Consider the following 19,545-nt stretch of genomic DNA (forward strand, 5'->3'; position numbering starts at 1 on the left):
CAAGCCAGGGAAATAATTTACTCGAATAAATTAAACGTTCGTATGAATACCTGATCTCGTAAAATATTTGCTCAATTTCAGTTGCGCACATTTAATGCTTGCGGTGATTACTATTTTTTTTTTTCATTTATTTATTCATGTTTCTTCTTTATTCCGCATGGAATATCATTTTGCAGTAAAATGCAATTTTGTTCAAAAGAAACTCCCGCCTTTATTAATACGTTTAAAAGTTTTTCGTAGCTTTATCATTTTTAAAAATAATCACCCTTACAAATGGCGGGAAGGAAAATATATTTGGGAGCAAATATTTTCGAGATTGTCAGAGTTAAATTACTAGTTAGAATCTCCACAAGAAAGATTAAAATTGAAATTAGAAGTTATCCAGTTATTTTCAAGAGTTTCCGAAACTAAAATTCAACTTTTGTTTCACTATATGCTTCAATAAGATTTGAACAATTTTTATACAGCTTGAAAATTTCGTCACTTTTTTTCCTAACTTTTCGAGAGTTTTTTTAATATCCTCCTGATTCGCGTATTTCTAAATTCTTCAGAATTCTGGTTTCTTCATACACCTAGCCTGAGATTATAATTCGTATTTCAATTTTGTTTATCCGTTGTTTCCAATTTTCTTGAAAATTCTGAAAAACTTGCATAATTGATTCATCTCAAATGAAACCCTGTCTCTAAAAGTGTAATTACATTTCTGATTGATTGCGGTGATAAAATCAATGATATAAAATAACTAAAAAATCAAAAACGCAGGAGTTTGAATCGAATTAAAATACCCTTGAAAAACACCGCTACGTTCAGTATCGAAATCTAGTGATATTATAACAATTCTTGCTAAAAATTGCCGACTTTTATACAGACAACGGTTATAAACGTCGAGGAACAAACTAAAATTGATTATAACCAAAAAGGATATCCCAGGACGTCCATCCGTCACAGAATTACGCAGTGTATACCGTTAAATTAAAAACTAATTGGATTGCATGCCACCGCGGAGGGTATAACGGTTAGAATAGTTAAAATTAAATGGGATAATAAAACGAATGTCATATCGAGATAGAAGGGCGGCCAATCCATGATTGTTCGAAGGCAAATTGCGCCCCATTTATCAGCGTACCAAAATAGCGGGACTGCATTCAAACACGGGTGAAAATTTATTCGCATAATTCTGCCTTACACGTTACCGAAGAAAAAAAAATCTACAAAGAGCTTTTTCTCTGTACGCTACATATTTTCTAATTATATTTACACGTTAAATCTGATTCTCTTATATTTTCTACATATTTTCAGGCCTGCTATACAAAGCCATGGAGTCACTTTATTGTTTCACCAATATCAAATTATCGCATTATTTAAAACAAAGTATAGTGCAAGTAACCGTAATCAAAAGGCAATATAGTACTTGATTTTCTGGTCACAGGTACTAAACCAATTTACACTTTGTACCCAGAACTATATTTTTTATACATAGTTCAGAGCGAATCACACCTATTATTTATTGTTTTTTTTTTTTTTTTTTTTTTTTTTAAATACATGAAGTACAATTGATTTTTGTGAGCTAAATTCTCGGTTTTAAGAATTTAGCTAGAGATGAAATTATACTTCAGGCTCTTTAACTGTCATTTGATTTGGCGTACAAAAACATTTCATACCTATACAATTACATATTGTGAAAATCAGTGTGGTGCCAAAATAAAATTATCATTCTGCCTAACGGCGGGCGTTTTGATTCTGTGTGAAAGTTCGAATCCACCTGACGAACTTTGAGAATGAGAGAAAAAAAAAAAACAATGTTTTCCTCGACATCGTGAACCAGAAATTGTCGGTCGTTACTTCATGCAAAAAATTTGTTATCAAAAATATTGTTTATCCATGTCAAATAACAAACATTAGTATAATACAAAGATAAAAAAAATTAGTTACAGTGTATACACGTATTGCAGAAAGAAACGGTTATCGTCTGCTCATACGAATAGAAAAAATAATTATACGCTGTACTAGGAATTTCTCTCGGTGGGAAGATTCCTTTGTTTATGACGACGTAAAATTTAAGTACTCGCAAGGACTTTTTCTCGTCGATTCATAGTCAACCTGATATTTCTTTCACCTATGAAGAGGTATGACATCGGGGTATGCTTAGCGTCTCTTCCGCGTACTTGACCTGTTTGTTTAGGCCATCGAATAGGAGGCGATTTACGACCCTGAGGCGACGACACCCACCGCTTTCCAGGCCTCTTGTAAGAACATGCCTCGAGCTCCTTGGACTTGGGCTATTTTATGGTGTTTTAAACTGAATCTGTTCACCGCGCTATTTTCCGGGCTAAGTGGAGTTTTTATATAACTCCATTAACGTGTTGAAACTTAACAGATGATGCCGAAAAGAAACTTCGCATCTTTAACTTGAGGATTTAACTGTCGAGAGGAATGACTTTTGTTATTGACATTCGTCTGCAAATTTTTATGAAAAATCATATCAAAACGATTCTCTCGGTAAACTCCATTTGACTTCTTATCAACCCTCTATATTATCAGACATAACAATACAGAAATACTAAAATTTACTGAAACATTTTTCTTAGAAAAACCATTAGATTTTAAATCTGAAATTTTTTGCAACCGGGTAAAACTCTTCGGATATAATGGAGGACTGCAAGAATTCTGTTTTAACGCTCGTAAATGTCGCATATTTTACAAAATTATTTACTGCTTACATGTTATATTTTTCATAACGTTCTGGGGTTGGTTTTACGACAGTTTGGAAATGGAAATAACAATACATAAAGCGCGATTTCGTTATATTCATTTTCTATTGAATCCGTCCAACCTGTGATAAAAAAAAATAATGACAGCGCTTGGATGATAAAGAAGAACTTTCGGACCGGCGCAATGTGAATCGAGCAAAAATTTGTACGGAAATTATCCGCCATAAAACGCAGCATAAGCAATATATCACAGACCAGAACGAAGCGGCAGCGTAGTCGGCCATGGTCCGAAATTAAACACCCACGGACTGTTCGGTTTATCCTAAACGGTCGAGAGTCGCGTAAGCTTGTGGGTTCCGATCTTTATTTATAAATTTGATTCATGCCGCGTCACGGCCACGTGACGCACTCGACGAAATTGAAGCGAGGATCGACACCTCAATCTCGATACTCGACGCACTTCACGTGAATGCATCCGGCACGCGATTGGCCATTGCCGATGTGCCAGCACTGCGATTAGTGGATGAAGAGCGCCTGCGCAACGCGGCGATTATACTCGCTTGCCACTTCGGTACACGTGCGCAGCTCTCATCGTGTATTTCGCTTTAGGAATCAGCAGACTATAGAGTCTAGAAGCCAGTGGGTGAGCAGTCGAGTGTCGTCAGGCAGCCTTTCCTGGAACCGAGATTACCCGCCGCACGTAACGCCACAGAGCTCCGAGCCGCCCTTCGCACCAGGATAAATTAAACTTAAGCCGAGGGTAAGTCCCTACGATATAATAAGCCTCATTTAGGGCGGGGCCTTTCCGCCAGTTCGGCAAAGATGGTAGCCCTGACTGCCGGCCACGTGTGGATTCATTTTTGTCACCGAAAATCGAAAAAATCCCCGAGTGCTGTTCTGCCGGGTTCCGAACATTCCCGGAACTTCGCCAAACTTCGCGCCGCATCAACAACGTGAACAAATGACTGGCTCGTCTCACAACGCAACGAGCATTTCCCTGTTCGCGATCTCTTCCGTTATCCGCGAGCCCCGCAAAATCATGAAAATCTGTTCATTTTAATCTCACAGTTTTGACCCCGTTCATTTATTCCTTCGTCGACGTTTATTCGTTCATCTCTGCTAGTCCGGCGGCGATATCTCCGCCTACGAATAGGCGAGTCAACGAGGTATCGACGATTCCGATACACGTAAATACGGCCTTTTTATCCTTCTCTCTTGTTTACTATCTGATGAACCGAAAACAAAGACCTTTGTTTGAATTGTCTCAAGCACACTACGCTAATCTGGAGGTTAATCCCGTTGTTGTGACAATGTCGAGTGCCAGGTTTTTTCACGCAATTTTTTTTTCGTTTTTTGCCTGACAACGATTCTCACTAACATGAATTTCAGCATCATTTTTCCTTGTTCTTTCCGGCGTGACTCTGCCTGGCGTAATAATCAACTCTCCCATTTCCTCTGGGTTTCAGATAAGTGATATTGAGAACCAGCAAATATGGTGTCGTCAACCGTAGTCGAGAATGGCGAAACAATCGCCCCGGTGGTAAGTTCGTCACCAGCTGTCGGCGTGCCGCCTGGTGATTATAGGCTCGTAGGATGGGACATGGACGCCACTGGCAGGAGACTGATCGACGAGATTTGCCAAATTGCCGGGTATACGCCGAGTTCCAGCTATGGCCAGTACGTCATGCCTTTCAAGGACCTCAATCCACCTGCCAGAAAGAGGCACAATATTAGAGTTGTTACCATCGGAAAATACCGAATGCTCAAGGACAACAAGACAAACAAGGTGATGATACCATAAATAGAGCAGTTACACTTATCCTTGTGCACATATTGTTTCTATTCATTTGCAGAGCAAACAGGAACTGTAATCCTCGCTGAATATTTTTATCTCACTTTCTCTACGCATCGTTGTTGATTTCGTTGATGGAAAAATTGAAAGACCTCAGATGATGCATTAACGATCTACTTCGGACCAGAATTTAACACCAATATCAATATATTATAATGTTTCATTTTTCTATCATCTTATCTAGTTTTTCTTTGCTGAGATTAGCATTAGTAAACAAACATTAGTAAATTTCATATCGTTGTAAAATCTGAAAATTTGCATTATTTGAAAAGTAGTAAATACGTTGCAACATGTTTTTCGATACGGATACATTTTTTTTTTTTTTCTTGCATTGTCACAGGTCCTAAAGACGAAAAGTGAGATATCTGCGCTGATAGATTTTATCACGTGGCTTGAGTCGGTCAAGGGAGATGCGGCCGATGGTGTGATTCTTGTTTATCATGAGCCACGCAAAGTCATACCTTCCATGCTGCTTGAATCGCTGAGGAAATTCAACCTTTTAGATCGATTCAAGCAAACCGTTAAGGGCTTTGCTAACGGGTTTAACGTTGCAGAGGTCAAATGCGCCGATACAGTACGCACATTTTCCCTACGCACATTATCGCGTGTTATGCTAGACAAGGTAAACCCTGCATTTTCTAATGCTGATTATAAAAACAATGATCATATCTGCAGATACAGATTTCAAAAACGCTAAGAATTTCATGATATCTTCCAATCATCCGTTAGTTTTCATGTAATCAACTAATTGGGAAAAGGAAAATTACGTCAATCTCTTAACTAATATCAATATCGTATTTGAATTCCAAGGAAGAAGAGTTAGACAACGCCGTTGATAGAGCGCGTCTAGCTCTCCAAGTCATACAGCACTTGAGCGCTGGTGAAGAAACTGCAAAGGGCGCCGAGAGTAGCGGAAGTGGTGATAGCGACGCAGCGACAAAAGGGACCATAGAACTAATAAGAGAATTCGTACAGCCAACGCATGTCGAAGAAAAGGAATTAGCTGGTACAAAAGCACAAAATTTCTCTACAGATATCTTTCATTGGTTAAGGATATAAGTTGATGGCTGAGAAGGTGGGTAAATTTTGAGAATTTATATCTCAAAAACCAATAATTCAATTCGATTGTTTTTATTCAAAAGTATGTAGATCAAACTTCATTTACATATTTTTGTCACTTGGATCAATTAATAGCCACCATTGTTATTGACAATAACATCAATGATTTGGCTCCGTGACATGTTTTGCTTTGCCCACGATGTGTCAGAAACGGCTTAAACGATTTACCTTAAATTTGGAAACCGTATATTCTTGAATAGTTTATCCTGTTTGCAACGATCTGAAATTTTTTTCAACTAAATGGCAAGCGTTTGAAATTGTCATTAGATTTTTGCCGAAAATTTACCAGTATTTTATTTAAGTAAGAAAAAAAATGATGTTTAAACGTAAGTAGGATCATTGCAAAGAGGATAAACTATCCAGGAATATTGTCTTCGAATTTGAAGTAAATAGGTCGAGCTGTTCTTGAGATATCTTGGGTACCACAAACATGTCGCCAGGCCAAACGGTCGACGTTATTTTCAAAAATACTTCAGCAAAACTCGATCTACTTAAACTTTTGAGTAAAACAAACCCCAAATGAATAGAATACTTGGTTGTCAAGACATAAATTCCCAAAATTTACAAAATTTTTCAGTCCTACTTGTGATTAGTTTTTGAAAAGATGACCAAGGAAATAGATACATGATTGGAAAGAATTTGACAAATGTATTCGTGTTACAGGTTTGAAATTGGTCCTCAATCGTCAAAATAGTCTAAGACCTGTATTCGGAATGCTACTGCGCCAAAGTCGCCGCGAACGACAACATGCTAGCCTCTTACGCCGATTATTAGCCGAGGCTAATGTCGACTACGTAGAACTGCAGGTGAGTTATAATTTTAGGATTCAAATTTCTCACGAAATTTCGATAAGGAACTAATACGGTAATAGAAGTAAACCAACGATTTTCGGATTTCGATTTCTGGCTGTCTATATTTGACCTCTTCGAATAAATTCTCTATAAATGTTAAACTTCTTCGATGAAATTATGCAAGTTAACAAAAAATTCGATGCGACCAACTCGATTATATACATGAATGCTTCATGGTCACTCTTACTTTACTGATAACTCAAGTTTTTGTACATTCTTATCAGTTTGTTGGTTCTACGCACATGTACCTTTTCTTTGACTGACATTGTTTTTGTTTGTAATCAACAGTCGAGTGAGAGCTTCTGAATTTTGTACCCACTAATAAGATATCTCTTTTTAACTCGATTGTGATTTTCAATAATTTTAGGAAGTATGGTCGAACGAGAAAAGGGAAGGTTTGCAAAAATTAATAAAAGAGAAAGTAACAGGAGCGAAGGAAAATGAGGAAGAGGAATTGTTGGAGGTACTCGAGTGTCACTTTGACCCAGAAAAAAAGATGAAGCCGAAGTTAAGTGTAGAAAAAAAAGTAGGAAAGAAAGGAAATATTGGCAAAGGTGCAGTGGAATCTAAAGAGAACATCAAAAACGAATCCGCTACCGAGAGTCCAGATACAACAACAACAAGTTCTCCTTTGAAAGAGAAACTTGTACCCCAGGAAAATGCTGAGGTAAAATCTTCGGATGTGAAATGCGAATAAAATCAAAATATCCTGATGCCAGTGCCTTATTTCAAATACAGAATGAACATTTTTGTTCTTGAATTTCCTACATTGGTATGATAATCTTTAAAAACTAAGTGAAAATGTTGATAAAAAAAAAAAAGAAAAGATATACTAAGAAAAGAAAAACGGCAGATGAGGTTAGCTTGTTATAGAGTTTTATTTAGATTTCTCGTGATATTCGAACAGGTTTGTCAGTCCTGGAGACTACAATGTCCGGTTCGATTCATATAGTACTATATTATATTATATTATATTATTTACTTTAGTTCGTCACAAAATGAACGTATTATTTTTTTCGTTTTTTTTTTCTGTTTATTATCTACCGAGTTTATGTTGATTTATTTTTTTGTATTACTCAGTTTTCTATCTAAATAATAAGATTCGTTTAATCTCCTTATGGAATTACGTTGGGGTCACAAAATTAACAAATAAATAAATAATCCCAATGTAAAAAATTTATACTTACATCGCACTTGATGATTGAATTATCGATTTATTGTTGTCATTATAAATACATTGGATAACTTCTGTGCATAACTAAAATTGCAATTATTTAATTTTTTTAATTTTTTAATTTTCTTTTTTTTTCTTTTTCTTTTTTTTTCTTTTTCTTTAAAGTATAAACTGGCGGAACATTCATGCTGCGTCAATAAAAAAAACAAAGCAAAAAAAACAAAAAAACTACAAATAAAACGAGCAAAAAAATAATATAAACAAGGTGCATGATAATTACAGGATTACTAAAAGTAAATAAATGAAAAAATAAAAAAAAAAACTTACATAAATATTCACGACTTGAAAAGCAATGAGGATAATTGTTGATTAATTCATCATACCGTGCTAGTTACGTTAGGATCTCATTGTATTATTAATATAATTAAAAAAAAAAATGTTAATAAATATATAATTTTGCAATTGCATACTTATCATTATCAAACGATGCCACTTCAAATTTGAAACGAAAATAGGGAAACCATCGTTTTTCCCAACATTAAATATCAAGTTCTACAGTGTATCATAAGACTAATAATTATGATAAAAATAGTGGTATGAACATTCACGATTGAAAGAGAAAAAATTTATTCACTATTATCTCTGCACGTGCCGTGTTTAAAGTACAAAGGAATCTTAGAACTATTTTTTCTCTACAGATTGTGAGGATAAAACTCCATGTGCTTGATATTTAGAAAACAAGGTCTCCGATTCTTTGACAACAAACGATAAAGTAGCTTTAGAATAATATTCTCCCATCATTTCAATGTTGTTAATGACTGTGGACAGCAGATGAGCCTTTTCAGTGAATATACCTGTAAAAATGGGCGGACATAAATATTTGACAATACAAAGAAATACAGTGAAAGTGCAAGATAAGGTTTACCTGGAGCGTCATATTTCAAATATGTGAAATGAATGTGAAGATGATAGAACGAGGGTTGATAGTGAAAATAAATTCTAAGCTGCGATGCTGGAAGTCCGCTGTATTTCTTAGAAATTGCTTTTGTGCCGGCGTCGCGAATGTTCTTAAGCAACGGCAAATGCGATTGGTCCAAATCTCTAATTGATTTTATTCCCTTTAGCATCGGAATTGCCAAGAGGTACAAAGTTTCCAGACTTCCGTCCCATTTCAAATCTGGTATCAAAACAAAGCCTGTTTTAGGGTCTGGATCTTCAAAGACTATTCTTTCTTTCTCGGCCTTGTGCTCCAAAATGTTATACACCCACTGTAGACAAACATTAAGGGGTTAATATGAGTTAAACATTTGCTCAAGAAAGTGGTGCAATGAAAAAAATGATGAAAAGGTCAGCGCTGTAAGTAAATAACATTATAACATTAATAACAACTTTAGAAAGATCACATTATTGCAATGATGTAGACGATGCTAAAATATTTTGTCCGTTCAATTTTCATGTATGAAAGATCAATTTGTGCATAAATGAGTTTTCTAAAAAAACACTCAAGACAGATTTGTTATAATAAAGCATAAATTTACTGCTCGTGTAAAATGAACCCAACATTCATTTAAATTACTGATGTTGCAGTGTTCGTTGCGTAACTTTCTTCCATTCATCAAAGGTCAACTAAAGTTATGTATTTACATAGAAAATACCTGCAGCGAAAATTGTTCCTTTTTCAAATGGGGCAAAGTGATTTCCTCGTAAAGCTTTGGAGTTTCTTCAACGATATGGATCGGTTGATTTTCAAATTTTGCAATATGTTTTTCCATTGCCGGGTGAATGATTGTAGTCTTAATACCTTGGAGTTAGAACATAGATAAGAAACAGAAACAAGAAAAATCACATCGTTAAATTGAGATAAAAGAGTTGAAAGAAGAATGAAATCGGCCAGTTTGCTCACTGTTGTGCTCAATGGATGGAAAGCAATTGTAATTTCCGTAAACATCGTTTTCGAATTCTTTACTGAGTTTGGAGCTTTCGTTGAAAAGATGCTCGTCCAGCTTCTCCTCGACAAAAGCTTTCTTCTCCAGCAAAACTATGGCTGCGCCGTCGTGATCTGCAAATGTCCCTTCAACGCACAGTAATTTCTTTTGCGCATTGTTATTCAACACACGTTTCAACTGGAACTTTGACAAATCCTTCAAAGACTCGTGCACACTGTATTTTTTGCTCTCCTGCGGTTCCTCGTTCGACGACTTAAACTTTTTCGGATTTACATACGTCGCTTCGTCACTCGCCTTCTCAACGCTTGCCATTATCGATTATATACTTACCGGTTTAATTATTGTCTCCAAAGTTGCGAATTTATCATCTATCGGTGTTTAACCTAACCAATTAACTGTCATTCAATTAAACCGTTAGGTTAGGTGTTGTTATTATTTTTTATCTCACTGACTAAAGTTTGCTAAAGCAGCCATCTGAGCGGGGCCTTTTGATACTTGGCCGTGGGCCAAGACTGGGAGCTTCGGTACGAGAATTTCCTACCGTTGCCGACTTAATTAACATTGCAAATCCATAAGTGAGTCGGTAAGTGGAGGCACTGCAATTATTTCCGCCCTCTCCCTGCCATTTCACTTGTTTCAAAAGAATACTCATGGTTGGCTATTTTCAGCAATTTTTAGTCAAAGTATTCACGCACGTGACCCTCCATACCTGTGTATATGTTATTCCCGACTCAATCGTAGTGGCCACTTTATTGACCTGAAAAACGGTACAAAAGTAGCCTATGATTCCCTCTTATACTTGTTTGCCGCAAGCGTGAAAAAAAAGTAGCTTAGTTATACCGAATAGAGGTTTTCAGTTTCTCTGATTTTATTTTTTTCTCAATCTTAAACTACACTTCTTCCTACATTCGCCCCACTTTTTAAGTCAGTAAAGTAATCACAGTTAAATCAAAAATAAAGTCCTATATGCAACACGGGAAAAAAGCTGATTATTCCCTTGTTACGTACATTGCTGTGTGATATGCTTCAATAGATCTAATTAATACGAAAAATACTTTCAAAACCATAATCTAAATGGGTAAATGTAAATGGTTACTTTCAGAACATTTATAATGAAAAATATGAAATAGACATTCAAAATGGTCTATATGATGAAATCGTTTTTATATCTCATCTGTAATACAACACATGTCGATTATCTTTTTGTCTCTCTTTTTTCTTTCAGTATTCGCTTTGAGGAACAGCTGCTTCTTCTTCTGGATCGCACGATTATAGAACCGTAGGAAAACAATCGTTCCAGCGGTGCAGATGACGGCAAAGGCGTATTGTATTTTATAGATTGCTGGGTAAAATGCTTCAGTAGATCCATTTAAAACGAAAATTGGAAAATGCTTGGTTTTCGTTAGATATACTCAAGTTTAATACACTGAGATACAGACAAATGGGTACAAATGTACGGTATCCTTGTATTTGGTCTACGAATATGGGATGGAGCAAGATGGGATACCGTTTGACACTAGAACTATATTACATTAATATAAAGCTTTTCTATTATTATGATTATTTGAAGACCAATCATTTTTACTGGTTTGGTATAAATAGCAGCGACTTAATTTTAGTAGTTTTAGTATTAAACAGTATTACCCCTTATAGTGCCCCAGTAGCTAATTTCAAAAAAAAACAAAGATTGTGACAAAAATATGAGCGGTAATTGAAAAATCGTACGATCACCTGCTGGTGTACTAATTTCTGCTGACATTAACTCCTAGATTCAAACAAATATGTTAAAATATTATATCAATGTCACCTAAACTATTTAGATGGAAAATTATAACAGAAAGGACGAATTTTCGTTTTTTGTCTAGTGACGAAAGAGCGTCGTTCATCTATTAGCGTTTTCGAGTGAACACTCCAGATCCCCTCTCAGAACGCTCTGAGAGCAGTTCCCCCACTCTTGGAATTCTGTCCGAGCGATCTCGGAGTGATCTCGCCACGGTCTTACATATTACGTATATGTCTTACATACGGCCATTTTGTTATCTCAAGCATCATATTTTTCTGTTTTTCATAAGAATTTGATATTGATACTGTACATCAAAATTAACAGTGGATATCCAATAAAAAAAACACAACATGAGCGAACAAAAAAAAAAGAAACTTCCATTTGTGTTCAGGAGGATTGTGTTAGATGACGACGAGGCAGGTATTGAAACAGATGCCGGCGTGTTATGCGAGGTTATGATAAATGGTAAGAGGGTACAAAAATGTATTTCTTTTTATGAAATTTGCAGAATACTATAAAATGATAAATTTATTAATGCAATTCATGACCATTACACTCATTTATTCTTGCCCATAGGTACAAAAAACATCTCATATGTTCCCAAAAGTTTTCTGTCAAGCCTGGGTATTGAACTGCCTAAGAACTTGCACGGTGAGTTTTTGGAAAACTGTAAAAAAATTTTTACCTTATAACGATGACAAATACATGAATGACAGTCGTTTTTTTATAGATAAAGAAAATTGCTCGTCCAAAACAGTTGATACTTCCGGGGATAACCTAGAACGTGACGTTAGTATACAAGCATCTGGCAGCACGACTGCTATTCGGACTGTTTCGCATGTATTGCTGCCAACGTTCAATAGCTCCAATGCTACTGTGAAGTGGGATGACCATGATACCAAAATGATGCTCGATCTGTACGCCGAAAACTTGAACCACGTTGGACCATTCAAAAAGTTCAAAACAAAAAAAAAGATGTGGGAACACATTGCGGTTGACATTTCAACAACCTTCAGTAAATATGTAAATGGTCAACAATGCGAGTCACGATTTAAAACTGTAAGGAATCGTAAAGGTTTAGCTGTTACTCATAACAAGCAGTCAGGCAACGACGCGAAGGTTGTGCCGTACCAGCAGGAAATGGACAACATCAGAAGTATAGACGACAGTGTTCAGCCTGAAGTTCTTGTGTCTGTGGGTAACACCCGCGTATTGAAACAAAAACGAAAAGAAGATGCTGCAAGAGGTGGAACTAAAAAAAAAAAACAAGATCCTCTGCTCGCTATGTATGTTGAATTGCAAGAAAAAAAAGAAGAAAACAAAGAACGTCGGCATCAAGAGAAAATGAAAATCTTCACGGAATATTGTCTGAAGAAGCAAAGTGAATAAAACTGATATTTATAGAAAATTAACTGGTTGCACTGGCGTGCACCAAGTGCAGTTTCATCCTTTTCTGCCATAGACTTTTGAAAAATATGATGATATACTCTGTGTGCACCAGTGCAACCAGTCGAATTAGCTATTATAATATTACGTATGATCATCACATTAATATTATATTTTTTTGTTATATCCTTCAAATTTATTTGTTATATTATTAGTTCAAACTTAAAAAATGTGATATTTACTCCCAACCTGTTAAAATAAGTCTCATCCAAAGTATCACAAACAAATATCACTGGATACATTATCAATTCGCACTTTAAAAAATATCCAAAAAAGGGCCAAGCTCAAATTAAATTGCAGGAATTGCAGTGATACTTGTTTGCGGTATTTTGATTTTGAACATTAAGAGATGTGGCCCCGACAAATATTCGAACCGAGCTTTGTTGCACGACAAACTTACTTCAGGTTAGAATAATCAAACCAGTGAGATTATTTATCGGTATCATGTCACGTCAATGTTGTGATAATGTATCCTGTGATATTTGTTTGTGATGTTTTCTTATCATTCGTTATAATGTTTGATAAGGTTAATTTTTTAGTCAAAAAATATAAGCAACGACAAGGTTTTATAAAATGTATTTTTATTTCTGTTAATTAACTCCACATCATAATTTTTCAACCATCAATTTTAATAATTTTTCATCTTTAATGATCTAGACCTCAACATTTTCGGTAGGTGAATATTTTATGCAGCATATCAGACATTACAGTAATTATTTTTTACAAATCTTATAAATTGACAAATGATGTACGTTACAAATCGCAGTGCTTCTATATTTACATGAATTGCCTGGACAGCAAATTGCGTTTCAATACACCTAAACGCCGAGCTTCATCGTTTATAATAAACTCTGCTTCAGGCTCAGGTTCTGCCATGTAATGTTCAATTCCATCCAAGAAGTCGTTTCTTTCGATACATAAATTATGCATCACGCAGCATGATAGTATAAATTTCGATGTCTTTAAAACACCCCACATATCTGTTCTTATTAGTTGCCTGAATCTTTGCTTTAAAAGCCCGAAAGCATTTTCGATTAAAACTCTTGTTGAACAGAATCGCCTGTTATATTCTCTTTGTTCATCTGTTAAATTTCCGTAATCCCGGATCGGTGTCATCAGATTTTCACATATCGGATAAGCAGAATCTCCGAGTATATGAAAATCTGGGCCCATTGATAGCACGGTAGGGCGAATAAATGACAAAGTAAATACTCTCGCGTCATGAATTTTTCCTGGTATTCCAGTAAACACATCAAGGAACTTCTTCTTCGCATCGCATATTCCTTGCAAAGTCAATGCCGTTGTATCGTGACGATTAACGTAGGTCGACTTAATTTTATGTGCGGGTGTACGGATGTTTATAAACGTACCATCAATGCATCCGCATACTCCTGGATATCCTGCAATCTGAAATTTATATGTATTGTGAAACTCGTTCTCGTTGCTGCCCCTAATTATACCTGGGTGAAAATATTCCCTAGAATCTGGAAAAAATTTTCCTGAATATTTCAGACCAATGCAGAGGAGATGTGTTTTAACATGTTAGTCAAATATTCGCTACCTTACCTCCTCAAATTCCTCACAAATGTCTTGTTTCTCCTGCAAGGTACGAGGAAATCTGATAACCAGTGGACCCAATTCATCTGTTAAATAAGTCGTTACACTTTCTATCATTGCGTGCGCTGTTGACAAACTCAAACCAAAGAGTTGAGCTACAATGCGGTAAACAGATTTGTTACCTGCAAACCTATTAAGTCAAAAAAATTAATAAGTCATCGCAAAATAAAAAACAAAGTATCATTAATTATCACTCACCATAAATAACATAGAATGTACTCTTCAGCAGTTTTTATTCTCACACCACCGAAAGGTGGTCCTTTGGGATAATGTTCGCTCTGTTCGAATAAAGCTATTAAATAATTGCAAGTTTCTCGCGACACTCTGAAATGACTTTTGAACTGTAAAAAAGAAAACAATTGTAGTTCAAGCATCCAACTTCCTTGGAATTCAATAGTTCAATAAATAAAGATATTGTGAGGTTATGTACGTACTTGTTTATCGTTATAGTGGTTAACAACGTCAGCGATGTAATTTTGGATGCGCGGAATTTTTCGTCTTCTATTGGCGATATTCCGCAATAACAAAATATCTTCTTCATCATCGGAATTCTCTGACGAAAATAACTCCTCGATTATTCGCACTTCATGAACTGGCTCTGCCATACTTGTTTTGCTCGAACCGCTCTGACCCCTGCTTTCCGAGCAGATTTTTGTTCATAGACCAATCAAAATTTAGTATTTCAACCGTCACTCGAACATGCGGTCGCTACACTCAACCTGCTCGGTTTTCACTCGAACACAAAACTCGCTCCTGGAGTGCTCTGAGAGCGTTCACTCGAAAACGCTATATAATGCGACTCGGTCGGCTAGCGGCGGCCGGTGAAAGATACTAAACGTCGCTTACAGTCTCGTGATTGATGCATTGTATCACGTGTTATGACGTCTGTACCGTCTGGCCCCCGCCCCTGTCTTACCCCACCCTCCCCTGAATGTAAATGGTTACTTTGAGAACATTTAAAATGTTAAATGCCAAACGCCATTTACATTTTAAATTTCCATTTTAAATGCTATTATTTTAAATATTACCCAGCAATCGTTATATAATGTATTATTGTATGAACATTATCGATGAAAACAGAACGTTCCGTGGAAAAGTTCAATTTGTAAATCGGGCCATTACTGAGGAATTACAAGCTCCTCACATCTCGGACCGCAGCCGTTCGAAACGTTTATACAATCGTTCCACAGCGGTAAATGATTACAGCGATTGTTGTTCTATCACATATATAGGTATAAAAGACTCGGTTTAATATTATCATGTCTGATTTATTTTTCACCGGTGAAAACTGTGATAAATGCCATTTTGATCAATCCAAACAGCTTGAACCGGAATATTTTCTTTTCGCCAATGTAAAGAAAATGAAAACCGCATCGGGAATCTCAATAATCGTCCGGATGTGCAGAACGCAACTCTTGATCACCTGTTGCGGTTCCATTTTCTTTTTCATACTTGTTAACGGATTACTAGATATGAAAGAACAAAACATTGGCTATTTATTATTTCAACTAAAATGACAATTTGCAATTTTCCAAGTTACGTGTGCTACTGATTGTCATTTATTAATTCTCATCCACATCACTGATGGTAAGTACACTGATGTATCAGTAGGTAAGTACTAACCGGTTACCGAGGCACACTTGCATCGAAAACTAGTTGCATTTAGTTCCAAAAATCTATTTTGTGCCAGAGGACGCTAGTACGAAAAACGCGAGCATGAACTATGATTCGAGTTCGTTTTAGCCAATTACATAGCATTTTTCGTTGTCAAAAATTTAGCGCATGCGCATTGGAATCAGAAACCCAGGGTGAATTCGGTGACCCTCAATTGCCTTGAATATTCAAGTATCGCGGAAAGCGTACTTAGCCTTGTCGGTCTGTTGACCTAACGATAACAAATGAATAGAAGTCCACTTAGTAGTTGATACAATTTTTCTTTTTGTTTCCATCCTTTTCTACGGTAAATTTAGAACGTTGCGAACGTTAACAACGAGTGTTCTGTTCAAGATCCAGAGGTGCGCAATTCGCTACCGCAGAACTTGCCGAAAATGTTTTCGTTCTTGAAAACTGCCAAGGTATAAATATTGGTTAAAGTTATTAATTTACTTTTGCTGATTTCACTGCATTCCTACCACGCTTTGGCTTAATCAAAATACGATTCTTTTTCATCCATTGCAGGTACTCACAGCCAACTCCAGGACTTTCAGTTCTAAGGTAAATCTCAACGAAGTTGTTATCGTTAGCGCAGTGCGAACGCCGATCGGATCTTTTCGAGGTTCTCTGTCTTCCCTGCCAGCAGGAAAACTCGGGGCTGTCGCTATTCAGGTAAAAAAAATCGCCAACAGCTGACTCAAAGACAATTGTATGCCCAACGTGGATGTACTTTAACTCACCTTCGTGTATTTAATTAACAATATCCCAAGTGTGAGGAAGAATATTAGAATATTAACGTACATTCGTTTCCTAATTCACAAATTTTTTTCATTTCAATAACTTCTCTTAATTCTAGGCAGCTGTCGAGCGCTCTGGTCTTACGAAGGAACAGATATCGGAGGTATATATAGGAAATGTTTGCCAGGGTGGTCAGGGCCAGGCACCTGCTAGACAGGCTGTAATATTTGCAGGTTTGTCCATTTTAAAAATTTCAAACACGTTGTTGCTGTCGTTACTTGGTTGCTTCAAAAATTTGTCCAAGTTTTATTATTCTTGTAACAGAAGATTTCCAAACCAATTTCATATGCAAAAACCACAACGCTTAAATGTGGAAAATTTGTTCTCTGCTTTTATATTCTTATGTAATTGATTTAGATCGGTTTTTTATAAGGTCTTCCAAAGTCAACGATATGTACAACTGTGAACAAAGTCTGTTCGAGTGGCATGAAGTCCATTATGCTGGCCTCTCAAGCGCTGCAGTGCGGCCACCAAGACGTAATACTCGCTGGTGGCATGGAGTCCATGTCTAATGTGCCATTTTACTTGAAACGAGGAGAGATGACCTACGGTGGTATGAAACTGGAGGTTTGTAATAATTGCGCAATTCGTAGATAACGCGTTATCTCTTATCACTCGAATACGAAAGATTTCAACAAATAAACTACGCCATGTGAATTGATGATAAAGCATTCTCCTGTGCAAATTGTACTTTTAGTCAATATGTTCATAACGCGTTATATTTTAAGGAATTTTTGATAAGCAAGAACAGTTTCTTTTCTTCTTTCAAACAACTAAAGAATCTATTTCTCAACTAGAGGCATTGATGATTAATAAAATGATCGATCAAGTTACTTCACTTCAAAAGAAAATTGATATTACGTAAATTTAATTGTTCTGGTTTTGATTCTAGGACGGGATAGTTTTAGATGGTCTCATTGATGTCTACCACAAATTTCACATGGGAAATTGTGCTGAAAATACCGCATCAAAATTGGGTATCACTCGTCAGCAACAGGATGAATTTGCCATAAAGAGTTACACTCGTAGTGCAGCTGCTTATGAACAAAAAGCTTTCAAAGATGAGATTGTTCCGGTTAATGTGCCACAGAGGAAGGGAAAACCTGATGTCGTCTTTGCCGAGGATGAAGAGTACAAAAAAGTTGACTTTTCAAAACTTGCCAAACTTAGCACTGTATTTCAGGTAGGAAATAAACCCAGGTATGAATTTAATCGCTGGATAGTTGAGATACTAGATATCCTAGACCTCCCGTAAACCAGAAAAAGCTATTAATATTCCTCGTAACTCTGCATTTAAGAAAGAAAACGGCACTGTAACTGCCGGGAATGCATCAACGTTGAATGATGGAGCTGCAGCCCTTATACTGACGACAGCTGACAATGCGAACAGATTAAATCTCAAGCCTTTGGCCAGAGTAGTAGCTTTCCAAGATGCCGAAACAGAACCAATAGATTTTCCAATAGCACCTGCATTGGCTATGCCGAAGGTGAGCCTTTGGATTCCATAAAAAAAACGATTTCGTCGTCATGAAAAGATACGATTTAGACGAGAAATTTGAATCCTCACAGCTATTGGAACGTGCTGGAGTCAGTAAAAATGATATTGCACTGTGGGAGATCAATGAAGCCTTCAGTGTCGTCGTTCTTGCTAATGAGAAGATACTTCATCTCGATCCCAGCAAAGTAAACGTTCACGGAGGAGCAGTATCGCTTGGTCATCCGATTGGGTAAGAGTCCAGTTTTGACATATGTCAAATATACCATATAAAGAGAACAAGATCATTTCGTATATTTTTTTGTTAAAATTTTAGAATGTCCGGAGCGAGAATTGTTGTTCATCTGGTGCACGCTTTGAAAGCTGGAGAAAAAGGTGTTGCTTCAATCTGCAACGGCGGAGGTGGAGCTTCGTCGATTTTGATTGAGAAATTGTGAGTCCCTTGAACTTTGATACAATTCAAAATACGAATCGGCAGCCATTCCTTTTAACCTAGTGATCGAAAATCACTCTCAATAGTTATTTCTACTGAATAACTTTGGTGTTTGCAAATTATTAGTAACAGTAAGTGTTAATTGAGTCGACCACGGCCTAAATATTCTGCTCAGATCTTGCTTGCAGGCGTTTGTTTGTTTTTCTTTCAATTATTGGCTGTTTCGGATGCTTGCTATGAATTAAAAATCCGTTTGCAATATTTATATTGCGACGGTAATTGTTGATTGAGTAATTGTTACTTTTTTTTTACAAATATATTATATAATGTATTTTTCACATTTTCTACAATGTTATACACACAATATAGAGATATTTTAATGGTTATAAAGATAGCCGTGCCTTCAATTATTCGAGCAATCAATCTTATATTATATTGTTTTTTTAACTACTTTATCGGTGATAAAATTTTACGGTACGCTTTGATTCGGTTCGATCGTAGTTAGATTTTTATTATCTTTTTTTCAATATTTTGTGAAAAAAAAAAAATTGTATTTTCTTGTATCTTGGTGCGCGAAATCATTCCGTCTAATCTCCTGTAGGTCTTACAGCTGCTCATCACCGCCGAAATTAACGCTATACACAAAGGATCCGTGTCCGTTATGCGA

At 36.4% G+C, this 19,545-nt stretch overlaps 5 protein-coding genes across 7 annotated transcripts; 3 read left to right on the forward strand and 2 right to left on the reverse strand.

Moving 5' to 3' along the window:
- Nucleotides 1-3,287: 3,287 nt before the first annotated feature.
- Nucleotides 3,288-8,071, forward strand: LOC124186167 (maternal protein exuperantia). Of its 3 annotated transcripts, none has more exons than XM_046577618.1 (6): nt 3,288-3,471; nt 4,178-4,497; nt 4,904-5,185; nt 5,374-5,569; nt 6,346-6,488; nt 6,901-8,071. In XM_046577618.1, exons 2-6 carry the CDS (start codon nt 4,204-4,206, stop codon nt 7,228-7,230), a joined length of 1,245 nt encoding a protein of 414 aa, XP_046433574.1. In that variant the 5' UTR covers nt 3,288-3,471; nt 4,178-4,203; the 3' UTR covers nt 7,231-8,071. The 3 variants fall into 3 exon arrangements, with proteins under 3 accessions (XP_046433574.1, XP_046433575.1, XP_046433576.1); XM_046577619.1 differs by lacking the exon at nt 3,288-3,471 and adding an exon at nt 3,652-3,898; XM_046577620.1 differs by lacking the exon at nt 3,288-3,471 and adding an exon at nt 3,652-3,877.
- Nucleotides 8,072-8,310: 239 nt separating this feature from the next.
- LOC124186169 (m7GpppX diphosphatase) lies at nt 8,311-10,117 on the reverse strand. The gene is made up of 4 exons (XM_046577623.1): nt 9,611-10,117; nt 9,363-9,508; nt 8,633-8,975; nt 8,311-8,561 (listed from the first exon to the last, which is right to left on the reverse strand). Exons 1-4 carry the CDS (start codon nt 9,963-9,965, stop codon nt 8,389-8,391), a joined length of 1,017 nt encoding a protein of 338 aa, XP_046433579.1. The 5' UTR covers nt 9,966-10,117; the 3' UTR covers nt 8,311-8,388.
- Nucleotides 10,118-11,607: 1,490 nt separating this feature from the next.
- Nucleotides 11,608-13,674, forward strand: LOC124186170. The gene is made up of 3 exons (XM_046577624.1): nt 11,608-11,901; nt 12,013-12,087; nt 12,167-13,674. The coding sequence occupies exons 1-3, from the start codon at nt 11,787-11,789 to the stop codon at nt 12,823-12,825; spliced, it is 849 nt and encodes a 282-aa protein (XP_046433580.1). The 5' UTR covers nt 11,608-11,786; the 3' UTR covers nt 12,826-13,674.
- On the reverse strand, nt 13,545-15,282 carry LOC124186168 (putative nuclease HARBI1). The gene is made up of 4 exons (XM_046577622.1): nt 14,934-15,282; nt 14,698-14,840; nt 14,449-14,629; nt 13,545-14,289 (listed from the first exon to the last, which is right to left on the reverse strand). The coding sequence occupies exons 1-4, from the start codon at nt 15,102-15,104 to the stop codon at nt 13,660-13,662; spliced, it is 1,125 nt and encodes a 374-aa protein (XP_046433578.1). The 5' UTR covers nt 15,105-15,282; the 3' UTR covers nt 13,545-13,659.
- Nucleotides 15,283-16,309: 1,027 nt separating this feature from the next.
- On the forward strand, nt 16,310-18,946 carry LOC124187242 (acetyl-CoA acetyltransferase, mitochondrial). Its single transcript, XM_046579646.1, has 8 exons — nt 16,310-16,574; nt 16,678-16,824; nt 17,009-17,123; nt 17,324-17,517; nt 17,843-18,133; nt 18,249-18,437; nt 18,520-18,677; nt 18,762-18,946. Exons 1-8 carry the CDS (start codon nt 16,548-16,550, stop codon nt 18,880-18,882), a joined length of 1,242 nt encoding a protein of 413 aa, XP_046435602.1. The 5' UTR covers nt 16,310-16,547; the 3' UTR covers nt 18,883-18,946.
- The last annotated feature ends 599 nt before the right edge of the window (nt 18,947-19,545 follow it).

The sequence above is a fragment of the Neodiprion fabricii genome, chromosome 7 (genome assembly GCF_021155785.1).
Source record: "Neodiprion fabricii isolate iyNeoFabr1 chromosome 7, iyNeoFabr1.1, whole genome shotgun sequence".
NCBI lineage: Eukaryota > Metazoa > Arthropoda > Insecta > Hymenoptera > Diprionidae > Neodiprion > Neodiprion fabricii.

Bases quoted from the DNA above. Each gene is read 5' to 3' on its own strand.
- LOC124186169 (XM_046577623.1), bottom strand. From the start codon at position 9,965: ATGGCAAGCGTTGAGAAGGCGAGTGACGAAGCGACGTATGTAAATCCG. The intron at 9,509-9,610 runs GTGAGCAAACTG...TCTAACTCCAAG, and splicing joins TCCATCCATTGAGCACAACA to GTATTAAGACTACAATCATT. The intron at 8,562-8,632 runs GTAAACCTTATC...CCATTTTTACAG, and splicing joins TTTGAAATATGACGCTCCAG to GTATATTCACTGAAAAGGCT.
- LOC124186170 (XM_046577624.1), top strand. From the start codon at position 11,787: ATGAGCGAACAAAAAAAAAAGAAACTTCCATTTGTGTTCAGGAGGATT. The intron at 11,902-12,012 runs GTAAGAGGGTAC...TCTTGCCCATAG, and splicing joins ATGCGAGGTTATGATAAATG to GTACAAAAAACATCTCATAT. The intron at 12,088-12,166 runs GTGAGTTTTTGG...GTTTTTTTATAG, and splicing joins ACTGCCTAAGAACTTGCACG to ATAAAGAAAATTGCTCGTCC.
- LOC124186168 (XM_046577622.1), bottom strand. From the start codon at position 15,104: ATGGCAGAGCCAGTTCATGAAGTGCGAATAATCGAGGAGTTATTTTCG. The intron at 14,841-14,933 runs GTACGTACATAA...TCTTTTTTACAG, and splicing joins ACCACTATAACGATAAACAA to TTCAAAAGTCATTTCAGAGT. The intron at 14,630-14,697 runs GTGAGTGATAAT...TTGACTTAATAG, and splicing joins TACATTCTATGTTATTTATG to GTTTGCAGGTAACAAATCTG.
- LOC124187242 (XM_046579646.1), top strand. From the start codon at position 16,548: ATGTTTTCGTTCTTGAAAACTGCCAAG. The intron at 16,825-17,008 runs GTAAAAAAAATC...TCTTAATTCTAG, and splicing joins TCGGGGCTGTCGCTATTCAG to GCAGCTGTCGAGCGCTCTGG. The intron at 17,124-17,323 runs GTTTGTCCATTT...GTTTTTTATAAG, and splicing joins ACAGGCTGTAATATTTGCAG to GTCTTCCAAAGTCAACGATA.
- LOC124186167 (XM_046577618.1), top strand. From the start codon at position 4,204: ATGGTGTCGTCAACCGTAGTCGAGAATGGCGAAACAATCGCCCCGGTG. The intron at 5,186-5,373 runs GTAAACCCTGCA...TTGAATTCCAAG, and splicing joins CGCGTGTTATGCTAGACAAG to GAAGAAGAGTTAGACAACGC. The intron at 5,570-6,345 runs GTACAAAAGCAC...TTCGTGTTACAG, and splicing joins CGAAGAAAAGGAATTAGCTG to GTTTGAAATTGGTCCTCAAT.